Source organism: Globicephala melas, chromosome 5, assembly GCF_963455315.2.
Source record: "Globicephala melas chromosome 5, mGloMel1.2, whole genome shotgun sequence".
Taxonomy (NCBI): domain Eukaryota; kingdom Metazoa; phylum Chordata; class Mammalia; order Artiodactyla; family Delphinidae; genus Globicephala; species Globicephala melas.
The window spans coordinates 86,512,519-86,524,935 of record NC_083318.1 but is presented as its reverse complement, the minus strand read 5'-3'; the positions used below and the strand labels follow the sequence as shown (position 1 = coordinate 86,524,935).

The 12,417-nt window shown below is 34.2% G+C and overlaps 1 protein-coding gene across 1 annotated transcript in view; it reads right to left on the bottom strand.

Annotated features, from left to right (window-relative positions):
- The window catches only part of PRR27 (proline rich 27), a 28,026-nt gene that overhangs the window by 5,701 nt on the left and 9,908 nt on the right, over positions 1-12,417 (bottom strand). Inside the window, exon 12 of the mRNA XM_030880723.2 lies at positions 11,482-11,601. Coding sequence (XP_030736583.2) covers positions 11,482-11,601 — 120 coding nt within the window. The remainder of the gene's footprint in view (positions 1-11,481; positions 11,602-12,417) is intronic.

The window sequence follows — 12,417 nt, the reverse complement described above, 5'->3', positions numbered from 1 at the left end:
TGTATTCCAAGTTAACCTGTCAGTAACATGCACTATTGATAAACATAGACCCAATTTTCATATTTGTTGGAAATTACTGCCTTTTTTTAATCAGCAATACATTTCTATGATATAAAACTTTATTTATATAATTTTCATTTAAAAGTATTTACCTAATGAAGTGGCAGTGAAATTGGGCAGGATATCAATATGAATAAAAAATTACAATATGTGTGAATATAAATATGCTCATCCTTATAGATGCATTTTTAAATGAGACCATCACAGCAAGAAAAGATAACATGTTATGAAATTATTTAGCTTTTCATGGAAAAACTTAATAATACTGAATTATTTAATGTTATTAGACAGAAAATGCTATTTTAAAAAGAAAATTAATAATATAAAATATATTTCTTAAAATATATTTATATTTCTTAAAATATAAACAAATATAGATATATTTTACCTCTCCACTGGATGAGACAAAATTCTAAAACAACAAAGAAAACAAAGTTGGTTTTAAGTTTCAGACCCCTGAAAAAAATCTTTCTTTAGATCTCTACTGGCATTCAGAGTGACTATAACTGCCAAAACTCTGTGAGTAATGTAGAATTTTCTTTCTTAAGCAATATAGTTGTTTACCTTGCTTACCTATGACTGTGTAGACCCAGTCCTGTTATTCTAAATACCTTATTACAAAGTAGATCGGCAATGACTGATTTTAATGTCCTACTGGTTCCAGTGTTTCTACACTCTCTTTAAATTTTCTTGTTCATAACTGTTTACAAATACTTAGGTACAGGGAACCAAGTGTTTTGATTAATTCTTTGGCTAGTGACTTATTTACACCAGATATTTACATTAGATCATCATTTAGGTTTATCACAAAATCCCTAGGGACTAAACAAGGCTTTGCAATATAACTTCTCAATGAATATAGATTTTTCCTCAGTAGCTTTGGGATATTTTGTTTTTCTTGATAGATTTTCAAGAATTAAAAAAAGAAAAAGAGTGCCTCCTCTGTGCTGTCCACATGCTAGATCTTAGGTATTGGAAAGAACAGACAAGGTTTCTTTGCTTGTGTTTGGGTTACTGTTTCCCAGCTATCAAGCTTCTTCATTAAAATTTAATATTGTGTATCATATTCTTTCCAATTTTAGGTTGGTTTCCTGAATTACTGAGATAAAATATTTGCTCCTGGATCATATTGTCACCTGAAGGTATGATGCATAATACACAAGTGATAGATGTTCCAGAGTGTTCACAGAGACAAATGTCAATGATTCATACTGTGACCAGAGAGCCCTAGATTCTTATGATTAAAGTCTTAACTTTTATAAGAAATTCAAAGTAGTATCTCATTGTTTTCATTTAAAAAATTATTTTCAAAACCTTTCTACTTCTTCTCCATGTATCTAATGGTATTTGGTTCAAACTGCACACATCCAGATCATATCTCTTGGCCTTTCCTTGCTAGATTGTCATGTTTATCTACTGCATCCTTGTGGATAGATACCAGTATCATTTTCTTAGCATGCTCCTGTCATCAGAATTGAGGCAAAAATGACAAAGAACTAAAAAAATTCTAATATATGTCAAGTGATGAATGTTTTAGTGTCCTGCGTCATGATAATTTATGAGTATTTGCCGCACAGAAGTCATTTAGCATTTTGGGACATACTCCTCCTGCTGGTAATTCCTAGGTCATGCTTTCTTCTGCTCTAATCTTTAATACAGGCAAAGCCTTCCCAGATTAATCTCTTAGTTTGCTGAAGTAAACTTAGTACAGCATTGTCATAAAATTTCATAGAGGCATGAGGAGGAAACCTGGGTATAGCAAAAATTTTATCACACTCTAAAGGGAGTACACTTACTTAATGCTTCTGCTCATTTAAAAGAAATAAAGACCTTACAGTAAATATGTTTAACACAAATATATTTATACTCCACAAATATTTTTCTATCAAATAAGAAGAGATTAATAGCATTAATATTTTAACAGCAATAGTTGTCACAAAATTGCCTTGTAAAAAATCAGAGAGTTTTAAAATGTAAAATATACTTTAAGGTAAAAACAAATACATTTATACACAGATGAAAAAAAAGTTTTACCTCATCAATGAAGTAGAAACACTTCTAAAACAAAAGGAAAAATATTAATTGACTATGGTTATTCATTTGAAAACATCTGTACCCAGATTTTATTACTGAAGAATTTGTACAACTGTATTATTAATATAGTTAATTTCTTCTTGAAATATAAATCGCTAGTATAAATTAGTTGTTTATTATTGTTATCATCATTATATTTTTTTAACATAGACCATTGTCTCAGGAAATTTTATATTGGCTGATAGATTTCGGTTTGTAATTTTCTACATGTACATAAATCTTACCATCTGAAAAATCATTCAGTCTTTTTCATATATCTTGTTTTGCTGTTCTCTTTCACCTTTCAGGTTTTGTTTGCATTTGTGTTTGTGTTTGTCTGTATGTATGTGGTTCATAGCCACCTCTTAACAGTTGCAGAAGGAACATATGTCCAGTTGTTTTCCAGTTAAACTTCAATATCTTTTATGAATTTCTCACAGATTATACAACAGAGTATGAGATAAGAATGACAAGATAGTGTAGGAAACTCATCATTTACTATTTTAACAATTAGAGTTTAAGTCAGGTGATTTTAGGAGATTGGAAAATATCTTGAAATTTTCACAGGGTGATAATTAGTAGTATCAGTCAATAATCTGATAATAATAGTTAATAATATCAAGTAGCATTTGAGCTCCTACTATATCATAGGTGCTCTGTTAAGTACTTTACATAATTATCATATTTAATCTTCAAAGCCATCCTATGGAGTAGATGTCATAATTTTCTCTTTTTCCAAAAGAGGATATTTAGCTCACTTGTTGGCTAGGATTAAGAATTTTCCATCAGCTATTTCTTACATTAGAGGCTCATCTATTTATAATACACTGATAGTCATTATGTTCATTTACTTTAACTCCATCAAGTATTCCTTGTGACTCTACATAAATACCTCCAGCAGTGGGACTTCACTGCCAGAGGAAGCCTAATCCAGTTTTCTATAATTTGAAGACATAACCAGTGAAGATCATCTTCATGGAATTCTGGTTCCCTTTAATTTTATCTTTCTCCAGCCCACTGCATTTCTGAATTCACTTCTTCTCCTTGCTGTTTATTCATTTTCAGATTACACAACTTTTTAAATTCAGATTTTTAAAAAATTTCTTTTGAAAAGTTTGGCACAGCAAACCACATGTCCATTAACATATCTCTCTGCTGCATCATTATCAACACTATAATAATTTATACCATTAACACGAATCCCTGTCTATAATTACTTGATGGGTATATTATTGCTGTAATTTAAAAAGTCCATTTGCTCACCCTTGCAGAAGCGACACACACAATGCAGGCCCAAAATAAAAGCTTCATTTTGATTGACCCTATGAACATTAATATTATAAATTGGTTGTTTCAGAAAATATACAATGTATTTTGTACTTCTCTTCTAGAGAGTGACAAAAGAATGTATGGCTTTATTAGTCTGACTAGGAAGACCCTTCACATAAAATCTGGTCCCGCTATTTAACTACTGTCAGCATTACCTAACATAAATGACATCAAAGCCCAAATTATGTTTTTTGGCAGATGTCTTTCAACAACTAATTGGCTTCTGGCTAAACTTCCTTAAGTGGAAGTCACCTCATTTACTTACCTAGGGATACACTTTGCAATTAATTTGTCTTGGAGGGCTTACCAGGAAATAAAATTGCTTAAAAGTAGCCATTCTATGGGTGCTTTATTGAGATTTTCTTTTTATAGCTTCACTGGGAGATTGGTATCACCTACTGGGAAACATTTCAGGTCCTAAAGGTGTTTTCACCATGTGCTATGACATAAAAATTTAGGAGCTATGATAAATGCTATGCTCCAGCTTAATCTATTGTAATAAAATATTAGGTCTGAAATATATGGAATATATGGAATTCATCCAAATACCAGATAATGTTTTAACACTGGGGACTCAAGTGAAGCTCTGCTTACACGTTACCCCTAATATTGCTTACATTTTAACTTGGGAAGCTAACCATATAGAGAGAGTTTCAGAAGTCAATTGGGTATGTCTGTCTAATATTGGGGGACAGAAATTTAGAGCTGAAGTTATCTAGATAATTAGGAGTTGATTTTATCAGCTGATTGTTATGTGGCAATTAAAATGTTTAAAGTGGATAACATATTTTGGAAAAAATATGTTGAATTTGAAAAGAAGTGGCTGAGGTCAGAGCCCTAGAGAACATCAATGTTTGTGCAGGAGAAAGAAAAGAAGTCCTGCAAAATACCTATAAAAAGTAGCTAGATAAAGACCGTTATAAGAATTACCAGGGGGCTTCCCTGGTGGCGCAGTGGTTGAGAGTCCGCCTGCCAATGCAGAGAATGCCGATGCCTGCCGCCTGCCGATGCACTGGGTTCGTGCCCCCGTCTGGGAAGATCCCACATGTCGCAGAGTGGTTGGGCCCGTGAGCCATGACCGCTGAGCCTGCGTGTCCGGAGCCTTGCTCCACAATGGAAAAATTACCAGGAAGTAAATATCAACAGGTCCAAATAGAATGATGCCCCTAGGGACAACTTATTCTTCTTCTACTAAAATTTCCTCATCTGCAAGTTATAATATTAATAGCTATTAGAAATATAAGAGTACCAGTACCATACTGTCTTGATTACTGTAGCTTTGTAGTATAGTCTGAAGTCAGGATAGAAAGCCCAGAGATAAACCCACGCACATATTGTCACCTTATCTTTGATAAAGGAGGTAGGAATGTACAGTGGAAAAAGGACAGCTCATCAATAAGTGGTTCTGGGAAAACTGGACATGTATATGTAAAAGGTACATGTAAAAGTATGAGATTAGATCACTCCCTAACACCATACACAAAAATAAGCTCAAAATGGATTAAAGACCTAAATATAAGGCCAGAAACTATCAAACTCTTAGAGGAAAACATAGGCAGAACACTCCATGACATAAATCACAGCAAGATCCTTTTTGACCCACATCCTAGAGAAATGGAAATAAAAACAAAAATAAACAAATGGGACCTAATGAAACTTAAAGGCTTTTGCACAGCAAAGGAAACCATAAACAAGACCAAAAGACAACCTCCAGAATGGGAGAAAATATTTGCAAATGAAGCAACTGACAAAGGATTAATTTCCAAAATTTACAAGCAGCTCATGTAGCTCAATAACAAAAAAACAAACAACCCAATCCAAAAATGGGCAGAAGACCTAAATAGACATTTCTCCAAAGAAGATATACAGACTGCCAACAAACATATGAAAGAATGCTCAACATCATTAATCATTAGAGAAATGCAAATCAAAACTACAATGAGATATCATCTCACACCAGTCAGAATGGCCATCATCAAAAAATCTAGAAACAATAAATGCTGGAAAGGGTGTGGAGAAGAGGGAACACTCTTGCACTGCTGGTGGGAGAACAGTATGGAGGTTCCTTAAAAAACTACAAATAGAACTACCATATAACCCAGCAATCTCACTACTGGGCATATACCCTGAGAAAACCATAATTCAAAAAGAGTCATATACCAAAATGTTCATTGCAGCTCTATTTACAATAACCTGGAGATGGAAACAACCTAAGTGCCCATCATCAGATGAATGGATAAAGAAGATGTGGCACATATATACAATGGAATATTACTCAGCCATAAAAAGAAACGAAATTGAGCTATTTGTAATGAGGTGGATAGACCTAGAGTCTGTCATACAGAGTGAAGTAAGTCAGAAAGAGAAAGACAAGTACCGTATGCTAACACATATATATGGAATTTAAGAAAAAAAAATGTCATGAAGAACCTAGGGGTAAGACAGGAATAAAGACACAGACCTACTAGAGAACGGACTTGAATATATGGGGAGGGGGAAGGGTGAGCTGCGACAAAGAGAGAGGCATGGACATATATACACTACCAAAGGTAAGGTAGATAGCTAGTGGGAAGCAGCGGCATAGCACAGGGAGATCAGCTCGGTGCTTTGTGACCACCTGGAGGAGTGGGATAGGGAGGGTGGGAGGGAGGGAGATGCAAGAGGGAAGAGATATGGGAACATATGTACATGTATAACTGATTCACTTTGTTATAAAGCAGAAACTAACACACCATTGTAAAGCAATTATACCCCAATAAAGATGTTAAAAAATATATATATATTTAAATGTATTGAGCACAATAATTTTAATGACCCTTCTATGTACACTAAAGGCTGCACATAACACATAAAAAACCTTTACTGGATCGTAAATGTGGCCTATATTAAATTAATATGGCAGATGTAATAAACATTAATCTATTCTAAAAAAAAGAAATATGAGTAATATTAATAATTGTAAGGATAATTGAGACAAATATATAAATTACCCTGCACATAGCTGTTCAAATTGTTTTAGATATGATAATCATCATTATTACTTTGCCCCACTGAACATCATTGAAAAGGATAGATTACAGAGGAAATTTTTTTTTTTTTTTGTGGTACGCGGGCCTCTCGCTGTTGTGGTCTCTCCCATTTCGGAGCACAGGCGCTGGACGCGCAGGCTCTAGACGCACAGGCTCACCGGCCATGGCTCACGGGCCCAGCCGCTCCGTGGCATGTGGTATCCTCCAGGACCGGGGCACGATGCCGTGTCCCCTCCATCGGCAGGTGGACTCTCAACCACTGCGCCACCAGGAAAGCCCACAGAGTAAATTTTAAAAAGCACCAAAAGAGCTGTTAGCTTTGAACTAGAGGAAGATCACCACATCCCTTGAGACTTGAAGGAGACAGTCACAGTTACGTTCAGAGTTAGATCAAGTTATTGAAGTGTCATACTAGGGAGGTGGATAGTGTTTAGGCTTGATGGACAAAATACTTGTCAATAAAGTAGAAAGGCAAATATTTTTCCAGTGAGATTTTTTCCAGGGAGTGTTGAAGAAGGCTGCTAACTCTAATGCCAACAAGACAAAGTTTGATAAGTAGTCTTTGGTGACCAACAATGTTAAAAAACAAACTTACTTTAGTGCTCAGCTCCTTGCATGGAGTGGCAATAGAAATTTAGTTCCTGGTTGGGTGTTTTCCAGTAGGATTAAGTACAGAGGTGCAAAGAGTTACATGAGTTATCAAGATGATATTTTAAAAAATCAAGGGTGAATTCTGAGCTGTGCAAGAAAGGAAGTGAGGCGAATAAGAAATAGAGAAAATGGAATGTAATAAGAGTGTTAAGGGATGGAGTGTTCTACGAAGACAAAGATAAAAGGGATGGAGTGTTCTACGAAGGCAAAGAAAAATTATCTTAGCTTCTACCTCTTACCCTTTCAAAATATATGGCATATGTTACCTCCTTCTGAAAAACACTTCAGTGTTCAGCTTGAATAAGAAGCGAGCCTAAGAGGGCTTGGACAGAATGGAATACAATGAGAGGGTTAAAGGATTGGAGTATTCTACCGTGTCTAAGAAAAAGTCTCCAATTTTCAAATCTTTTCACCAAAGGTACATATCATGTACCTTCACTCCCCTGTGAAAACTTTCACTCCCCTGTGAAAACTCCTCCAATGTCTTCCCATCATAAGCAGATGCTTAACACAAATTTCTAAGCTCAAATAATTTTCATCTTTATCCCTTCCTCCTAAATCCACTTTCCTTTATCTTTCCCTATCCCTTTGTCTTCTTGGACGTGTCACCCCCTTAGAGTTTTCCCTTACATTCCATGCATGAATCCACTTAATTGCTTTTCCTGTTTCTCCATTTGTTGATACCATTAATGCGGGGCCTTGGAAGGTTTATGTTCTCAATGCCTGACTCCCTACTTTAGTGTGACAATGTGACCCGGGAGAGGAGGATTGAGGGATCTGGTGAAGATTTGGGATTAATGCTGTGGCAGATTATGAGCACAAATAAATCAAAAATTGGTAAAACAATGGTTGAATAGTACTGAAAACCTAGCTGTGTTTGGAGAATATAATTTGTAGTGTTCAAGGTTATCCATTATGAGAAGTAAAATTGCATTACCCAGAAAGTGTACAGTTATTTTGGTGGTAATCAAGCTGGTTTAAAGTGATTGTTAAAGGACTGTTTATATTATCATCCATAGCCTAGTGGGCCAGTATGAACAATGGAAATGATGATTACACACCAAAGAATGCACTTGAAATTTTATTTTCAGAGGAAAAGAAATGTAGTTCTGCAACTCAGAAAGAGTAGGGAAAGGATTTTAAATAATCATCAGCTAAGTTTTATGAAACCACCATACAAACCCAGTATATTCAGCATGAACTAAAGGAAGAATATAAATAATTCAGGAAATATTCTGCACAGTCGTCCTTTCCCTCAACATTTCTGTCTTATTAGTGGGCCTCTCCAAACATGTTGGTAGTATGAAGTGAAGTGGTAGATAAAAAAATGTAGAAGATAGATTTTCCAGGCAAGCCTAAAAAGAAAAAGATAATACTATATTATCTATTAGATTTATATTCAAGAAACAATGTATGCTTGTATACAGAACACACACCCATCCATCCTATTCTAGCAGAATGTTGTTATTTATAATGATTATTAGTTAATATATTTTAGTGTCCAACATGATACCTAGCACATAGTAGGTTTTTGTTTGTTTGTTTGTTTGTTTGTTTTTGCGGTACGCGGGCCTCTCACTGTTGTGGCCTCTCCTGTTGCGGAGCACAGGCTCCGGACGCGCAGGCTCAGCGGCCATGGCTCATGGGCCCAGCCACTCCGCGACATGTGGGATCTTCCCGGACCAGGGCACGAACCCGTGTCCCCTGCATCGGCAGGTGGACTGTCAACCACTGAGCCACCAGGGAAGCCCCATAGTAAGGTTTTAATAACTATTTGTGGAGCAATTTAATGAATGAGTGAAAATTGATAGCCAGGTTCTTCAATCCTGCATATAAAAGTAATATTTATATTTATTCATTAAGTGGTAAATATTTACATTTTTAGCCAATTTTGAAGGAAAATTTATTCTTATTTTCTAAATAGTTTATTAGACATAAAATGCTTTCTACATTTAAGACCCTTTTATCTAATTGAAATCTAGGTTTTAGGAAAAAAAATCATTATGCAAAATGACCTTGGGTTGATACTTTAAGAAATTGCTTAAAATTATTAAAATCTTTAAAATCTATGTGCATTTTTTTGTTTCTCTATTTCTTTTGTAATTTTTCTGCCAATTCAATACCTTTTGACTTTGTTTTTTCTCTGCCATTGCTTTGCTTAGTCTAGTTCTAATTATCTGAAAGACTTAGTTTATGACTTAAGTCTGATGCATCACGACCTTTTTGTACTACCAGCTACTTCTCATGCCTCTAATTTAGCATCTGGCACCTCATATTGCCATTCCTGTATCTTTGTCTAGAATAGAGCTTAATGAGGATAAGTTTGGTACCTTATTTCTGTCTCCCTCATGTCTCTCACAGTATAGAATACGTGATCAGCTTTTTAAAAGTGTAAAATAAATGTATAAATAACTATAGCAATGGAAATATTGCTATTTATAAAATACAGCTGTGATTTCAGCTCTTATTCACAATAGTTATTATTTTTCTCACATAAAATCATTTTTTGAAGTTGTCTGATCCCTTTTCATCATTTGGAGAGCCAAAATGACATGACAAAGCAAATCATGTTTGTGACAATGTACTTAAAGCCAAAAAATCCCCTAGGTGGACTTTAGGTGTAGTTTGGCATCAGTAGTTGTGTGTTGGAGTCCTAGAGCTGGAAATCTGTGTTAGAGTCTTGGCTCTTCCACTTTTGCAGGGTGATTATGAACAAGTTTTTTTAACTTCCATGGGCCTCAGTTTCCTTATCTCAAATTGGCTGATAATATTAACCACCTCCTTGGTTTTTTGTGAATATGAAATTTTTTAATATAGGCAAAGGGCTTAGAATTGTGACTAGCATTGTAAGGCCTCAATAAATTACTACCACTGTTATTACTCATTTCTCTGAAACCTACTTTGTCTCATTGCAGGACATATAAAAGGAACAAGAAGATAACTTGAGTGGGACAGAATTCCAAGATTGGAGATGACCTATATACTGCAAGGACAACGTAAGAAAAAGAAAAGGTGACTGCACAAAAAAGCAACACTGATGTTTATTCGTTTCCTTAGCCCTTCATCATGGCTTTAAAGCAATGGTTAAAATGTCAAACAGAGACACTAAGAAAAGTAGATTTTGTGTATTTAAAACAGTGGTGATTTTTCCAGAGAAAATAATGCAGAGAATTTGTTTTAAACTAGCTTGTGTAGGAAAACTCTCTTCCACCAAACTGAAATTCTGAGTCTGAACTCAAAGGTGATAAGTTAACATCCCTGTGACCATTAAGCTTGTGACAATTTCCACCCAGAGCTGTTGCTTCTGGCTGAATGTGTTATCAGCTATAGAGAAACTTTCCTATAATTTATTTTCAAAATATTTATAAAATGCATGCAAATACACAGATCACTTACATTTGTGAATCAAAAAGGTGTAAGCAAAATTTAAAATATTTCATAAACCAAGTATGACTTAATTAAAGTTGAAACTCTATTAACATTATGCATTCTTCACACAAAAATCCTCTTTATTGTTTAAATTATAAGCCTAAAGATACTTACCATAATCAAGTGGAAGCAGTTAATTCAAGAATCTTAAAGGTATCTCTTTAAAAGAGAAAGGAATAATATATTTTAGCTATGTGCTTATAATAAAAAACAAAAAGAATATTTACCACCCCATGGAAATATTTAGAGCATCATTTTGGCATCTCATATTCAAACTACAGATGCTAAATTCTTATTTTCTCTAATCATGGGACAGATATCTTTAAATGCTACATGTATATCTAATAAATTAAATCATATTTTAAAAATCCTGAAAAAATGAAGTGACTTGACCAAAGTCAAAAGCTTATTTATGTCAGGGCTTCTGATTCCAATCCTATATTTTTATGTTAAACTGTCAGTTCTCTGGGTGCAATTTCCTGCTCTCCCACTTATTCCTACTGTTTAAAAAGTTTCCTAAGTCACATTTTTAAAAAAATGAAATAAAGGAGAAATGTTAATTAGAGCTTTGTCAGGCTACTTTTTGGAATTTCAGATACTTTTGTGAAATGGAAGTCATATTCTCTATGCTGACCCACCTTGAAAAATTGCTGTAGGAATAAACTGAAATATTATAAGCAAACACTTAAGAAATTTAAATCCAATGTAAACACAATTTATCATTATAATTATTTCTGCTTATTGTAACTATATTGGTACTATACGATTAATTTAATTTCCAGCCTAGAATTTTTACTTAATTTTGTTTCAGCTTCTACTTGAGAGCTTGTTGGAATTTAATTTCCCTATCTTATTTTTACTATAAAAGATAACTCGGTTTTTAAAATTAAAAATAAAAGGGAGAACTCACCAGATAGGGGATAACATTTGTCTTAACGTGATTCCACGGCTTCATAGTTTTCTGATACTGAGAAATAGTCTTGAGATACTGGGACCTGGTTAATTTCTGATAATATTGGTTGATTTTGTCCTAGAAAAAAATATAATTTTTCCGTTATCCAATGCGTCAGAGCACTCTTGGACATAACCAAATAAACTAAAGCTTTATTTATTTGGATAAATTCTAAATGATACCAAACAGACTTAAGCAAAGGAGAGGTTATTCATATAAAATTAACTCTATGCTTACATTCATAAAATAAACTGTAGGATTAAGAATATTCTTTGGTTATTTCAGACCCCAATGCCAAAATGCTTAAGCAGAAAAAAAAGAGAAAAGAAAAAAAAGGTGTGTGTAAGAAGGCAAGGGGATAATTTCTTAATTTACTAAATAAGTGTCTCAGATTGTGGCTTCTTTTCCATGTCTCGTGGAAACACCCTTGTCCTGAGAGTCATATAGAATGTGTGATTTATCTTAGAAGAATCTGTGACACTGAGTCAATTGTTAATCTCTGAGTGTCACTTACCTTGTAGAAGTAAATGAATTAATATAGAGAGAGCACTTGGTATAGTGCCTGTCACCTATTAATAAATATCCCTCTCCTCTGTGTTGTAGTTTGAACCATCTATATAGGTCCAACTATAGATTATTATAGAGATTAAAATTGGAATTAAACACAGTGACATCTGCCTTCAGGATAATTTCCTGTTTTTACAAAATGAAAAATCAATGGGTTTTTAGAATAACTGGGGAATAATGGTTGGGTGGATACATGGCAATGATCCAATTAGTACAATGGGAGAATGTTTTTGTAATAGTTTTGACAAAGTATAGGGAAGACTTTTATAGAAATTAGACTGTATTAAAAATAGCGTTTTTTTGTTTTTATTTTTTATTTTTTGAGAG